We start from the raw sequence: 16,709 nt of genomic DNA, 5'->3' as shown, positions 1-16,709 counted from the left end.
TACATTATAACAATATAAAATGAAATATACATTATAAACTGTCATTGATGTACTATTCCTACTACAATTTATATAAACTTATAATGAATATATAAAAAATGTACAACACCCACTTCATGCAGCGCAAAAATAATAAAACTTGTTACATTTTCCAAATCTCCCTCCAGTACAGTAAATGCAACAGTAGTAAAAGTGTTTCAACCAGTACAACAGTAGGGAATTTGATGAACTATGGAGGGGTAAAATGTACTACTTCCCCTCAGTGCAACAGTAGGGTAAAGTGTTGGATTGCGGAACGGTACATTTTACTATCCCCACTTTAATCAGTGCAACAATAAAAACAATCCAAATATCTTGAACAAAATAAAATCATTTAAATAAAAAAATAGGTTAAAAAAAATAAAAATAAAAAATAAACACATATCACAATGTTAAATATATATCACAAATACCTACAAATATTATTATAAATAAAATACTATTAATATGAATAGTTATCAACACACCATTTATCATTATTTAAATATTAATTATTAATTACATTTTATTAATGTACTTCCCCAAATATACCCCCACAAAGCACACAACACCCTCTTAAAGTTTAACAGAAAATAATTTATACAATTGACATAAATAATTTTCGATTTAACAAATAATATGAATTAAGAAGAACAATTATTAATTACTCGAAATTAATTGGCTTCCTAACCCATACCTCTAAAAAACACAACTCACATATTAAAAAAAGAAATAATCTTGCACAATTAATGTAATTAATTATCAAATAAATAAATATTATTTATAAAAAACGTAGGGCCTGATTAGGATGTCGGTTGGAGTTGCCTCCGACCGACATACTTGCAGTTTCGGAACCGACCCACCTCGGGTCGGCAGTCTGAAACTCCGCCCTTACAATATTATGTGGCAGTTTCTGTTGGAAGCCAGCTGGATTGACTGGGCAGTTTCAAATTCGACAGCCGTCATTGTAATACGGTGGTCAGATTTGAAACCTTGGATGTCAGTCAGAAAGCCTTCGACCGGCGGTCTGAGGCTTTCCAACCGACATTCAAATTAGGTCCTAAATATTAATTCATTCAAATTAATTGACTTTCTACCATTCACCCCTATAAACCCCACAACCCACACCTAAAATAAAATTTAAAACGAATTATAATTAATTGTCAATTAAATAATTTAAAGTAATCAACAAATAATTAATATTTAATTTAAATTAATGTACTCCCCACCGTTTACCCTTATAAACCCCACAACCATCACCTAAAAAAATGAATTTAACTATTAACATAATGAATTATCAATTAATAAATGAATAATAATTAACAACTTATTATTATTTACAAATACATTACTTCCCACCCTTTAGCCCTGAAACCCCACAACCTGCACCTAATTTTTCTAACATAAATAATTATCAATACAATAATAAATATTAATCAACAATCAATTAATTCAATAAAAATAAATTACTCCCCACCTTTGACCCCTATAGACCCCACAACACGCACATACAATTTACATTAAAAACATGAATAGCACAATTAACATAATTAAATAAATATTATTAAATAGAAAACATTCATACATTTCTCATTATTAAATTACTTCCCAACCTATACCCTATAAACCTACAACCCGCTATGGAACTGAAAAACACCAAATTTTATTAAATTAAATAACTACTAAAAATGTTACAAATATATTAAAAAACATAAACAATAATTATACAAAACAATTACATCATATACATCTATTTAATATATATATTACAAAACATATCAATAACTTCCCAATGTACAACACAATGCACATTTGTGCATCACTGCCGATAGCACTGCACACTTCATCTCCCAATGTACGACATAATGCACATTTGAGGACCACTGCATACAACACTGCCCTTTGAGACCAAGAAGTACATTTCACACCTCTCTCTCTCTCTCTCTCATGCTTTCAAATGCACATCCCACCCGTTCTGTTCCTGGCAAGGCTGTTCTATTTGGTGAAAGCTCACCCACTCTAAAACTACAAAGAGACACGAAAGAAATCTTGCACATGCAGGAAAAATGATGTCAACATTCAAGTTAGGATGAAGTAAAACACCAAGGGGCCGATTCTGATCCTGGAAAAACGCTGTACAAATCGTGGTATGGAGCGTTTTCGCCATACAACTCGTACTTGTAAGGATTCCCCTACAACCTAGGAAGTACGATCCGTACAAATAGACGCACTCCATACAAATTGTAAAAAAGACCATACAACTCGTATATACAAGCGATTCTGATTCGGATTGCTCTGCACACGACGTCCCCATGTATTCCCGGCAGCAGTTTACAACCCGTCAAGTACGATTTGTACAAACAGCAATCTGTACGGCTCTTTTTTTACAGGAGCCAAAAAGTCCCGGGAAAACCTTGTACGCCCCGAAAACAGTACAAGACAGACCCCCACATGTACGCGTCGTACACCCCATGAATACAGGGGTACGGTGCGTATGTACGGTGCGTACAGATGACACAGAAAGTGGGGTATGGTGCGTATATACGCGATGAAGGGATACTGGTCGTGTACGCACCGTACAAGCACAATACCCCAAAATCGCGTATGTACGCACGTACCCCAAAATCGCCTGTGTACGCACCGTACCCCAAAATCGTGTATGTACGGTGAGTACATGCGCGATGTTGGGGTACGCACCATACACACACCTCACATGTGGGGAGACCCCTGTACGCCTCATACCCCTATACGACCCGTAGACCGGTATGAGTTGTACCCCCAGAACGAGTCATACCAGGGTACGAGGTGTATAGGGGTTCGCTTCGTTGCCCGATATGAGTCATTCCCCGTATACAGGCCATTTACCATACAAATCGTATGCTGACAACCCGGTACGAATCGTACTTGACGGGTTGGACAGCCTTTTTACAAATTGTATGATCTTTTTTACAAGTCCGTGTCGTACAGCTTTTCCCGATCCGATTTGTAAGGATCGGGCCGATCTGTATGTATTTTTCCTGTATGAATCGTACTACACAGGTTGGAAGTGACTTATACAATTTGTATGGAAAAAAATACGGATCCGATTTGTATGGAAAATAAAAATCCAGGATCAGAATCGGCCCCTAAAAGTCAATTAAAATAATGGTAGTCAAAGGTCATCACATGGTTTCAATACATGGGAAAGCCTTTAGCACTACAGAGGTGGAAGATTCATTGAGTTTTTCATCCATCTCAGCTAAAACCTGTTTGTCTTGATTTATGTCTATGCACTCCATCTTTGCCATCAGCAATCTTCTTAAAACATTTGCCTCAATATAAGCTACAGGACATTTGTGATTCACAGATTTTACAAGAGAAATTGCAGTTTTTGATAATTTGCAAAGGTTACCCTACCAGTGACCAATCTTAGGAAGATGCTTCTAATGTTTATGCTCCAGTCTTGAGCCATCATTTTTTTTTAGATGACACCCAATTAAACAAGGAGCATCTGGAGGTGGGTATACGGTCATTTCTGTCATTCCTGCCCCTATTAAATGTTGAAGATCAAGACTGCAAGGGTGTCAGAGATCTGTGGGTCCAGCGGTACTTACCCACTGTGCAAAAACCTCTTGCGTTTTTTCTTGTATTAAAGGTCCCGCACAATTCCAGCATGTTGTCTGGCAGCACTCTGCAACATTTTGGGCATGAATTCTTACCCTCTCCTGGGCTTCCTGGTATTGTGTCTTTCTCTTCTCCCGAGCTTAACTACAGGAAGTGATGCATATGTACCTATCCAAGATGGATGCTGTCCTGCGTTTTCCCTTCAGGAATCCCAATGGGATTCTGGAATGGCTTACAGGCTCAGGAGTATTTAAGCAGCAGAAACCTGAAAAATGGTGCACTGCAACGTGTTGGGATTTCTTTTGTTTCATTCTTCGTTATCTCTGCTCCTGTCATATTCCCTTCTTCTAGGTTATTCTCCTGGTATCTGCAGTCCCAGTGACACCAGGAGGTTTTTTATGTCCTTGTTACTTTTTCCTACTCGGGGGCTTATTCTGGGATGCACCACTTGTCCAGTGATGTTTTACCCTGAGCGTCTCTGTGGCTACTGGAAAGGGTTACCCATATCGCAGTGAGTTTATGTGGAGGAAGAACTCAAGAATCCAGTGTCCAGCCCTTGACAGGCCTCAGGGCCTTGAACTTATTCCTGTGGAACAGAAGTTCAAGAAGTTATCCCTATCTCAGGTTCTTCTGATGCCGGAAGTGAGAGACTGCATGGTGTCACTCGACAAGAAAGGCATGTATTTCTACATACCGAACCCGAAGTCCAACAGGAAGTACTTGTGATTTGTGGTAGGTACAGTTCAATATCAGTACTTCCCTTTGGACTGACATCAGCACCACAGGTCTTCACAAAGGTGATGGCAGTGTCAACGCATCTCAAATGGTTGGGAATTCGAGTTTTTCTCTTCTTGAACGACTGGCTCCTAAAAGCCAGGACTTCACAGATGGTATATCACATATGCAGTTGGCAAAATCTCTGCTTCATGACCTGGGCTTCTTCATCAATGTGCCCACATCTCACCTCAAGCCATTCCACCACGAAATGTTCATAAGGGCAGTACTGGATATCCTGATGTGGATCTTTCATCCTATCCAGCAGATACAGGACATCCAAGCATTGCACCTGTGTTTGTATGCTTTTATTCTTATTCTGTGTGTATGCTGCCTGCTTGGTCTGCTACCATCTTGCATTTTTCTGCTCACCCATGCCCACTGGTACATGAAGACTCTTCAGCAGTACCACCACAGGCAGTGGCTCTATCAGACTCCAAATTGCTATCCAGGGATGCTGCAGTGGAGCTTGCATGGTGTGGTAGGAGAACCTGCCCTCCAGCCCCTTCTGGCTGTGACTGTGGCAGATGCTTTAATCTAGGTTGGGGGTTCACCTGAAGGAACTAGAGATGATAGGCCTTTGGTCTCCAAAAGAAGTCATGAGGAGTAGGGTCCCAATCTCTCATATGAGAACCTCTGATCCTGAGCACCAAAACACGAAATGTAGCTGGTGGCGAATCACCTGGCAAATTTTGCTGAACACTTGAGTAGATGACCTGAGTATGCATCACCTAGTTGACCACTAGTAGCATCTACACTCAGAGGCTGTGAAGAGAATCTTTGTTCAATGAGACATGCCACACGTAGAACCCCTTCTCACTTGTTCCGCTTCACATTGCCTGGCTTTCTGTTCCCACCAACAGGAACCTTGGGGGCCGCATTTGGGTTGAAGTGGAGCTTTCCTCTTCATGACACATTTCTTTCCCATACCCTTGAATGCTCCACAGCATCTGCAAAGACTGGGCGCAAGTAATTTGGCTCCCGAGTGACCAAGAAGGTTATGGTATGCAGACATTCCCTGCTTCTCCTTCCTGTAAAGTTGGATCTTCAGGCCTAGTCAAGTCCTTCACCCGAATCTCCAGAGTTTATACCTTCATGCATGGGAATTCAGTGGGGACATTTGACAGCATTCCAGCTGCCTACTGACATGGTGGATGTGATCTTATCTGGCCTTCATTTCCCCACCAAACCCGTTTAATCCGGGAGGTGGCACAGGTCTGTCACTTTGTGCATATTTCACCAGAATGACCCCATGAAAGCATGGCTATCTAACATCCGCCAAAACCTCCAATTCCCAATTACATTGGCCCAGGAAGGATGTGCTGTGGGTCCAATGAAGAGGTATCTACCAGCCTTTGCCTCTTTCCTTTGCCATCTGAACCATAGCTCCTTTTCGATTCGCTCAGTGTCTTAAGGTTCTTGAAAGGTCTGACCAACCAACATGTGTGCTTCCACTTCGTTTATTATGCCCCAGTGGGATATACATTTTTTGTTTACGTTTTTAATGGGGTCTATGTTTGCGCGCTTGCTCGCTGCTTTCCTTCCTAAGTTGGTGACCCCTTCCATTTGGCTTAGTCCTTCTCATTCCGCTCCTTTTTTCCCCCTCTTTATCCCATTAATGAGAAAGAGAAGTTGAATAGGTTAGATCCGAACATGGCAGCGAGTTTTTTAAATCGACTGGACAAAGGGATTCTAAGTGTAAGACTAACTCTACATTGGTTATGTGGGAAACAGGAAGGGTAAAGTGATGCAGAAAACAACCTTACCGTTTGCATAATGATTTGGTACACAATGGCCCCAAAGAAGCTCTTGAAGAGGATTAGGGCAACTCTATGAGGGCCAAAGCTTCAAAATGTGCTCTGGCAGAATGGGTTCATGTAGGCAGCATTTACAGAGCAGCCTTTTGGTCACTCCGCCACAACCTTTGCCAGTTATTATTGTCTGGATTCAGAGGGAAGGAGGGATGGGCATTTCGCCATATCTCTACTTCTGGATTTCCTGGTGCTCCCATCCATCAAGCCTTCCATCCCCAGGATAGTATTGCTTGTAAATCTATTCATGAGGGGAGGAATCAGCAGGTAGAAGTATCCATCAGAAGAAAAAGTTACATAACTTAGGTAGCAGCATTTCTGTTGGGCCACTGTAGTAAGATCCACTTTTATATGCTGTTACACTAAATTTCACATTCTGATGGCCCACTCATTATTATTATTTCCAGGGTGATATCGGGAGGCCGCTTGTCTGCCAGGAGAATGGGGTCTGGTTCCTAACAGGAGTCGCCACCGTCAGTTCGGGACCTGATAAGCCAGCCGCGTTCACTGAGGTTTCAGCCTATGCTGACTGGATCCAAGAAAAGGTTTCCGGGATATACTTTGCCAACCAGACAATCCAAGTTTCAGATGACGTGGATAGTGAGGAATGTGCAAATGTTATTGAGCCAGCAGGTAAGAGTATGCATATATGTCCACATCCAGTTCACTTATATTTAGGAGGGTTAAAGTGTTTTCCTAAAGAATGACACTGTTATTTACAAAAAAGTGTACGTTTCGACCATGTTACTGTTTTATCGGCTTTATTGCACTGACATTCAGAAATCAGAAGATGGATGGAATTCTGCATACCTTTACTCCGCAAGTCGGAAGAAAGACTTGCAGGGGCGGGGCGGGGGGGGGTGTTGGATTTAAAATCCAACACCTTCCCTAGTGTCCGCACTGACTGGAGTTGGAATAGTAAACTATACTATTCCAACTTCCAGCACCCCCCCTCCGCAAGTCGGTGTTCCGACTTGCGGAGAAAAGGTATGCGGAATCACAACGCGGTCGTTATAACGACTGTGTTGGGATTCCATGCTGTGTAAAAGAATGCGGGATATTGAGGTATATTCTTTGTGGACAGCTGCTGGGCTACTGCATCATCATTTGGGCGCCACAACTGCTGTCTCAACCTCACCGTGCTACAGCAAGAACCTCCAACAAGGGCGGATATTGTGCTGCTGTACCTCCTGGTCAACTCCCAGTGGTTTGGGCTATGTCCCCTCTGCTTTCAGGTTCTTCTCATCTGATTTCCTTGTCCTGGTTCCATCGGCCTGTTCCACAAGACTCTGTAGCTGCTGATCTTCCACGAACCTCCATTGGCGTCTATGGGATTTCCCGACACCACTTCATCCCTATGCACCTGTGAGACCTTTGTGCCTTTTGGCCTCCTGCATCCTGCTTGTGGACCACAGCAGGTGGAATATGTGGGTTCTGCAGTGGGATCTGAAATCTCAGTGGCTTAGCACCAAGCGGACTGCCCAGAGTCCCTACCGGTGTTCAAGGAGACTGCAAAAGACCTGCAGTGGTTGTTGCTCAAAAGCAGTTGGACTGGCAGCAAACACCTTTCCCATCTCCACCCAGTACTAAAAGTTGTGACAGATGGTTGACATGAATGCCCAATTTTAAGATGTTCTTCTGTTTTATTTATCTTTAGCACAGCACTGTCTTGCTGTGATAACAGTTAAAAAGTAGTCTTTCTGTCCTTTCAGCCTTCTTATGCTGACCAAAACAGTCATCCCTCTTCGAAAACACCTGTTTTGATGCATCTTTTGAAGGTACTGACCAACTTGTTCCTGCCAACACTTAATGTGATGCCCCAGTGGGTCCTTAGTTTGGTTGTTACCTACCTGATGTACGTGCCCTTCAAACCGATACCCAGTTGTCTGCTTCACCTGCTAACTATCAAGATTGCATTCCTCATTGTCCTAACTAGCAACAGGGCTGTATGTGGCATCACTATATACTTTGTTCTTCCCAGACATACTAGTCTTCTGGACGAAATCAACCGTACTGCTCAAGGTAGTCACGCCCTTTCACATATCACCTTGCTAGCATTCTGTACACCGCCTCGCTTCTCCAAGAAGGAAGAATGAATTGCACCATCTGGACCCAAGAGGGCACTTGTTTATCGGAGCAAGGAGTGTGACAGAATGACCAACTTTTCATCAACCTCTAAGGAGCACAAAAAGGTAAAGCAGTGCAAAAGAAGACCACCTTCCGATGAATTGAGTTATGCATCAAGATCTGGTATAGGCTAGCCAGGAAACAGGCCCCAGAAGGTTTACTTTCTTATTCTACCAGATCAAAAGCTGGTACTATGTTGCTTGTGTGAAGAGTCCCAGTCTGGACGTATGCCAGGCTCTTACATGGGTGTCCCTTTACACGTTCACATAGTACGACTGCCTATAAAGTAAGGTCCAGTGGGATGGGTATTTTGCCCAATCTGTCCTTTAGGATTTCTTGGTCTGAACCATTCCATAGACCCACAACCTGGGGAGGTACTGCTTTGGTATCTGTTCACAAGGTGAGGAATCTGTGGTTAGAAGTCTTTCTCAAAGGAACAAGTTACTTACCTTTTGTAATGCCATATCTTTCAATACTGTCACAGACATTATTTTTCTTGATTATACCAGGTGTCACTCATTGTTCACGATTGCCACGCAAATTCAGTTCTATCTCTAAATAAATCCTTCCTTTGATTTCTCTTTACACATTAGAGATCAATACATATATCTTTCCTAATGTCAGGTGCTCTCATTTTGTATCAAATTGTATGCCACATTGCTCTTTTGGTTTTTCCTTTCCCTTTGCAATCCAAACCTCTACTTTTATTTTAAACTGCATTCACACCCTCTAAGTTCTTTCCTCCTATATTAAAGGGGCCACCTCAGTCATTCTTCATCTTCCAAACCCACTCATTGCCATACCGTAACGATGCAGTGGGAATCTTTTTATCACCTTCATTCTGGGGTCAATTCAGACATTTCCACATCATATTTAGATCATACTTGACTTGTGTCTACATCAGTCATAATCCGCTCATGGACTGCCTTTCTCCATTCTCACACTGCACCATTTAGGTTTATTAGATTGCACCTTGATTTTTAAGCCAAGGTTTTGTTTTCATCAAATCAATCAGTCTTGTATGAACAAAAGATGTGACCCAGTTCATGTAATACTAAGCGTCTTATAAGCCTGGGTTTGGTCTTCCCCATATTGTGATCCTATGAGAAGTAACGGAGTTCCTGCTCTGTGTTTAAGTCTTCTTCTACCATCTTGCTATCAATTTATCCATTTAGCTTCCGCTTGTCTCAGTGCCAGTTCTCCATCCCTTTCACTAGGTCGAGCATTGATTTTTTGAATCCCATGAAAGGTAAACTCTAGGTTCATGGTGTGATTCTCTCTCATATGCTGGAAGTTGGAATTTTCAATGTGTTTGTTTTTCACATCTCTCTGATGCTCCTGAATTCGTTGTTTTAGCATCTTAAGCATGCTGCCCACATAGATTTTCTGACAATGGCACACTATTGCATAAATCACATATGTACTATTACAGTTTATGAATTCATTGATTTAATACATTCTTGTTACATTGTATTTGAAGATTTTTAATTTGTTTACCTCCATACGACAAATGTTACATTCGGAACAGATATAATTCCCCTTGGGTTGAATAGCCAACCAATTCTTTCTGCTGTTCCTAATTGGTGGTGTTTAGCTCAATATATGACATTTCAACACATGCATTCACAGCGCATGCCTTTACAACGCGGTCATTACAACGACCGGGTTGTTTCCACACGTGACATTACATCGCAAGTCGTATCAACGACTTGCTGTCAGGGGGCGCGCTAGACTTAGGAATTGTATTAATTACTATTACTACTCCAGTTTGTGCAACAGTAGGGAAGGTGTTGGATTTAAAATCCAACACATTCCCTGGTGTTGCATGCCCTCTACAGCAAGTCCTTAATACGACTTGCAATGTAATGGCACGCGTGGTAACAAAGCAGTCGTTGTAACTGCGTTGTGAAGCCATGCGTTGTGGAAACAGTGCTGTAAACACTGTTTCCCGTGTAGCTGTATGTGACTAGATGCCTAACCGTAGCCCCTCTTATGTAGGTCACCCTTGGTTTTCCTGTTACCCAGTCTGCCAGACCAGGTTCTCCCTAGAACAGTCCCCAAGGCTTTCTTAGAATCCTAGATGCCTAATTGTGTCCAGCATTGTATGTGGTTACAAAAACCAACTTCCTTCTCTCTACTTTACATGTCTTTATCCTCAGTGTGATGTCTCTACTGGTCACTGCAGCCCCTACAACGTAGACTTTGTTTCAAACCATTAAGTTCCTCTCTGAATTCGCTATCCACACTACAATTTCATCGTATTCTCACCATTTCGCTATATGGTATGCTTTCAATGACATGTTTGGGATGTGCACTCTCTGCTCTCAGTATACTGTTTGTGTTAGTAGCTTTCCAGAAAAGTCTGCTGCAAATTTTTCTTCCTCCTCCAGATAGTTCTACATACAGGAATGTAAGTGGTTTTTTATCATATATCATGGTGAATTTCACATTGTATGGATTTTCGTACAGGTATGTAAAGTACTCTTTCCATTCATCCTGTGATCCAGTCCATATCAACAGGATATCATCTATGAACCTTCCCCCCCCAAAAAAAACAGTGTCCATTTGTTGGCCGATGAGGCCCAAACGTGCACCCTGTGGACCACCCCATAAAGAGGTTTGTGTAGGAGGCACCAAATCTGGACCCCATCGCAGGCCCTTTTAGCTGCTGAAACCAAGCCCCCTTGAATAGAAAAGGTTATTCTCCAAGATAAACAACACCTTCTCCAATAACATCTCTGTGTGCACCCAGAAACGCACACTTCTGGAACTTAGAAAAAAATTATTTGCCAATAGTCCACACTTTTCTGTATGCGTGTTTATAGTCCTACCACATCTAGCAATATAAATGACCTGGTCTCATCCCACACAACATCATCCAGTTAGTTAAGTATGTCCATCATATTCCGGACATAAGCAGTGCGGTTCGTTTCTAGGGGTTTTAAGTATTGATCAACAGACTCTGATAGTCTTTCTGTTGGGTCTCCAATTCCTGATATTATTGGTCTCCCCGGAAGGAAGCCCGCTGTGTACTTTTGGTAGGATGTATACAAAGGGACTTGAGGGATAAGTCACCTTTAGGTATCTATTCTCTAAATCAATTATAAGTTCCTGGTCCTTCCATTCACTTAATTTAGAGAACAGAGATCTGTTCAATCTCTCTAATGGGCTGCCCTAAATCTCTTGGTAACAATCAGTGACCCCCAATTGTCTGGCTATTTTGTCATCATAAACCGCCTGGTTCATAATGACAATGTTGCCAACTTTGTCTGCCTCTCGTATCAGTAGGCTCTCATCTCTTCTGAGTTGATCAGTCACCCTTCTTTCGTCCCTAGACAGGTTAGACTTAGTGTATGTTCCATTCTGATTTTTGTGGAAACTCTTATCCTCTAGTCTGTTCAGGTCCTCTGTCCCTTTTAATGAGAACAGATCTATCCCTGAAAACTGTTTGCCTGGCGGTGTGAATTTTGAGTTTGGTCGTAGACCACTGTCCCTAAACTGATCTGTATCAATGTCCAATTGATCACATACTTCAGTGATTTCCAATTCATTTTCATTTATTGACATTACCATGTGAATTTCTTTCACATCCTGTATTGACATTTCACTCAGTTTTGGTTCAACATTCATTTTTATCACATCTTTCTTATCCAATGTCTCCCAAAAACTTAAGGTTACGAGACATTTGGAACAAATGCTTTGAGCTGTTTAAAATATGGTGTTGCTATATCAATGATGTGTTCATGCTCTGGAGAGGAAAGGCAGAACAGCTCAAAGCATTTGTAACCTGGCTGAAGAACCAGAATCTGGACATCCAGTATACCCTGAACTTTAGCAAATCAGAAATGAATATCCTGGACCTCTTGATTAGACATGAAGAAGGGCACCATTATACCACCCAATATACAAAGAAAATCAACAGGAATAATTTTTTGCACTTTACAAGTCTCCACCAGCGCAACTTACGTGAGAACTTACCACTAAGCCAGTTCCTCAGAATAAGGCGAAATATGTACCAAGAAGGAGGACTACTTTGAAAATGCTGCAGTACTTCTGAATAAACTCCTAGAGAGGAACTATCCCAAAAAATTGCTCAAAAGGGCTATGAAATGGGCATGGGACACCGCCCGCGATTCTCTTCTAACACCACAAAAGAAGACAGAGAGTATGGCCTTAGTCTGTGTTACAACTTTTTCGCGTCTCTCCAATGTTGTGCATAAAATTGTCCGCAAAAATTGGAATATGGTGAAAGGTCTCGAACTATTTATACAGATACCAATATTCGCTTTGAAGACGCATAAAGGATAAGCTTGTGCGTGCAGACACTACAGCAAAAAAACAGGATACTTCTTTACGAACAATGTTGTCCCTACCACCAATTAAAGGACACAGAAAATGTGGCAACTGCGTATCATGTGACAGTACAATTGAAGGCACAAAATTTACATATGGCAACAAGTACATAAAACATTCACAAATTATCACTAGTTGATTAGATCGTGCACCGCTAGTGGTTTGGTGTGGATTATACTGCTAAACCGTGCTCCTGGGAATCACTCCCCGCTCGGGAGTGTAAGGAACTAACAATATGGTTGCAACCCCATCTCCATGGGGTGTCTTCCTGGGCACAGGTTGAAGTGCTGTGTCTACAGCCAAAATAAATACTCTCTTCAAGTCTTTTCTTGCGTTTTGTGTGTGTATTTTAATGCTTTAATTTCACACTTGTGTTCAATTGCATCCGAAATGAAACTTCATATCCCACAATGCATCATCTCTGCATCATACAATGCGGTAGCATTTCCTTTCTCCTTATGCATGTCGGAAGTTTGCCTTCTTCAGGGGAATGTCTAGGATGAGTAAACATAGCATTGCTTTAATTCTGGGGGTTATCCACCAAAACTATACATACACCACCACATTAGTTGTGGCTTGTTAAAAATTATTTCTACCATTATGTGCTCACTATTTTACAGTTGCATTGACTGTTACGTGAAAAGGTTGTTATGCAAGTTCTTAGCGTGCCTCATAAAATACATGCATTATGCTATGGCAGTGGTTGTGCTCTTTACACGCGTGCCTCTTTAAACGTTAATCTCGGCATGTGAACGGTGCCTCAATGCTGTTGTTAAAAGACCAAGTGGTATAGAATGCTGCGCCACTATTTATTTTCCCCGTTCGTTCGTCTTTACTATCTCACATGCCTTCTCATGCAGGGAGTTTCTCGGCTCCTTAACTATATTGCTTACCTGTTTGTTAGAAATAACTCGCTCCTCTTCACCAAGGAAGTGGAACAGTCTAAAAACATGATACAACGATTTAGACAGAAAGGATACCCGAAAGACCTTTTGACAGGAGCTTCAAACCGAGTAACAAATAAAAGAAGATCAGACCTACTAACCTTACCAGCCAAAACAAAGGAAGATAGAATGACATGTGTATGTAAATATTCCATGAGGAGCCGGCACTATCAGAAAATAGTCAAGAAACATTGGGTTCTTTTAAAAATGGAAGAGGATTTCAGGAATATTTTTGAGCAAGAACCAATTTTCGAATACACCAGGGCTAAAAATATAGGAGAGATCATCAGGCGCCCTACAAAAATCATTGGTAAAACTTCATACAGTGGTACGACCCCATTTTGGAACTGTAACAATTGTAATAATATAATTCGAGGAGCTCTCATCGCCCACCCCATGAAAGGGTATAAAATCAAATTACAAGTGAAGGCAACATGTGACACTTCCAACATTATTTATATGCTCAAATGTCCATGTGGGAAAGCCTACATAGGACAATCAGAACGTAAATTGAAGACTCGTATGAATGAGCATAAAAGTAATATTCGGACCAAATTAATGAAGTCAGCGGTAGCTACCCATTTTATTGAAGCACAACATCATATCACCCAATTGAAAGCCTGTGTACTGGAAATAGTGGAAAAAGCAGAAGGAAAAGATAATAGGAACACCTTACTTTGAAGAGAAAACCATTAGATTTATTATTTGAACACTCTTAAGCCGAATGGTATGAACGAAAGAGTTGAATTTCAATGTTACCTTTAAATATGAACCAGATAAGCACACGAACAAAGGGCGCCATGCTGAGAATTCCAATTTGCAATTGACTTTAATATTGAGTATAATTATTGTTTATATAGCACCTATCAAACTGCTAGCGATTGACTGACTAATGGCACATATTAGGTAGATAGAATCATGGATTTAATGTATAGCGTTCTTGGAATCAATGCGCGCATGAGTGCTATCACCCATAGGTTATATTTCATTTAGATATATCACAATCTATCAGGGCATTAAAATGTGGAGTTTAGCGCATTGCCGGCAGCAGGATATACCTTTACCTCCTGAAGTAAAAGCTTTATTGACCATCAGCAGCTCGTAACACTAACACCCGTCACCCTTCTAACTCACGATATGATGTAAAGACGTCTCACGCAATTTAAACTTAACCGGTGGAAGCAAACTAACACAACCACACGGGGCAGCTTCAGCAGAGAGGAGCGTGTTATTTCTAACAAACCGGTAAGTGATTTAGTTAAGGAGCCAAGAAACTTCCTGCATGAGAAGGCATGTGAGGTAGTTAAGATGGTTGAACAGGGAAAATAAATAGTGGCGCAGCATTCTATACCACTTGTTATTTTAACAACAGCATCGAGGCACTTTTCACATGCCGAGATTAACATTTAAAGTGGCACGCGTGTAAAGAGCACAACCACTGCCATAGCATAATGCATGTATTTTATGAGGCACGCGAAGAAGTCGCATAACGACCTATTCACGTAACAGCCAATGCAACTGTTAATAGTGAGCACATAATGGTAGAAACTATTTTTAACAAACCACAACTAATATAATGGTGTGTTTATGTAGTTTTGGTTGATAACCCCCAGAATTAAAGCAATGTTATGTTTACTTATCCTAGACATTGCCCTGAAGAAGGCAAATTGCTGAAATGCATAGGGAGAAAGGAAATGTTGCCGCATTGTATGATGCAGAGATGATGCATTGTGGGATATGAAGTTTCATTTCGGATGCAATTGAACACAAGTGTGAAACTAAAGCATTAAAATACAAAGAAAAACACAGGAAAAGACATGAAGAGAGTATTTATCTTGGATGTAGACACAGCATTTCAACCTGTGCCCAGAGAGACACCCCATGAAAGGGGAATTCACAAATTGTAACACTCACAACATTATCTACTGCGCCCTTTGCCCGTGTGCCAAAGCGTATATTGCGAAAACCAGCCAGCCCATAAATTACACAACATCCATCACGCATTAGATGTAAGACTCCCAATGCACCAATGGTTTCCCACTGCATAGAAAAGGGACATGGCCCGAATTAAATAAAATGGACAGTGCTAAGGCACGTGACTGGGAACAATATTGAGAATCTTCTATCCAAAATAGAAGCGAAAACGATTATGTTTCTGGGCACTACTGAAAATGGCCTCAATGAAATGTCTGAGTTAACAAACTGTGGATATTCAAGTGGTTATTAAAAAAAACACCACAGATGTATTTTAATTTTTTTTTTTTTTTTTTGTAAAATTTTTATTTAAAGTATGCAAGGTGAAAAATAGAAGGGGGAGGGGAATAGTGCAAGGGGAGCGAAAAAAAGGAGAAAGGAGAGAAAGAAACAGGCGACATTCCGCCACATAACCCCACACAGGGGGTGCTAAAAAATTATTCTCGCAAATGAAAGGGCAATAGGGATCCAGAGCCTGCATCAAAAGGGGGCGGCCGGCAACCAGTGTAAGGCAGCAAAAGTCCAAACGATAAGGCCTGCCCATCACAAAGTCCAAAGTGTGCCTGGAAGATCCAACGATCAGTGCAATGTTCTCGGCCCGGAAAGAGCAACCCAAGCTCCTCTACAATCATAGCGTACTGTTTTGGAAGCACAGCAAGTCGCAACAAGAGAAAAACAACTTCCCCAACTACCCCCGCTCCGCCCCTTCCCATCACCCACCCCCCACCTAGTGGTGGCGACCAGCATCCATACAATCGACAACAGTCATACCGGTAATCAAATTTGGAAGAGATGAAGCGCCCGCAGGGCCGATGGGCACACAGCTGAAGGCAGGCCTCGGGACAGAAACCTCACCAAGGGGCCCCAATTAAACATAAAGTTTTTAAATTTCCCCAGGAAAATATCTGAGAGCCGCTCCATACTCAAAAGGCGCCATAGCCGTGCATGCCACAGCGAGACGGCAGGGGCGGACGGGCTTTTCCAAGCAGCTGCCAAAGTCAGCTTGGCCGCCCCTAAGCATAGCCACATAATGCGCTTATCAGTCCTGGTTTGGTGTTCAAGCAATGGGTCTCTAAGGCCTAGTAAAACAAAGTCCATGGAGTTC

The 16,709-nt window shown here is 41.5% G+C and overlaps 1 protein-coding gene across 1 annotated transcript in view; it reads left to right on the top strand.

Annotated features, from left to right (window-relative positions):
- LOC147703646 (polyserase-2-like) overlaps window positions 1-16,709 on the top strand; it is a 1,078,318-nt gene that overhangs the window by 590,631 nt on the left and 470,978 nt on the right. Inside the window, exon 7 of the mRNA XM_086929536.1 lies at window positions 6,614-6,839. Coding sequence (XP_086785662.1) covers window positions 6,614-6,839 — 226 coding nt within the window. The remainder of the gene's footprint in view (window positions 1-6,613; window positions 6,840-16,709) is intronic.

The sequence above is a fragment of the Lissotriton vulgaris genome, chromosome 7, assembly GCF_964263255.1.
Source record: "Lissotriton vulgaris chromosome 7, aLisVul1.2, whole genome shotgun sequence".
In the NCBI taxonomy this organism is placed as follows: Eukaryota; Metazoa; Chordata; class Amphibia; order Caudata; family Salamandridae; genus Lissotriton; species Lissotriton vulgaris.
Note: the sequence above shows the minus strand (reverse complement) of the source record. Positions and strands in the feature narration are given on the sequence as shown.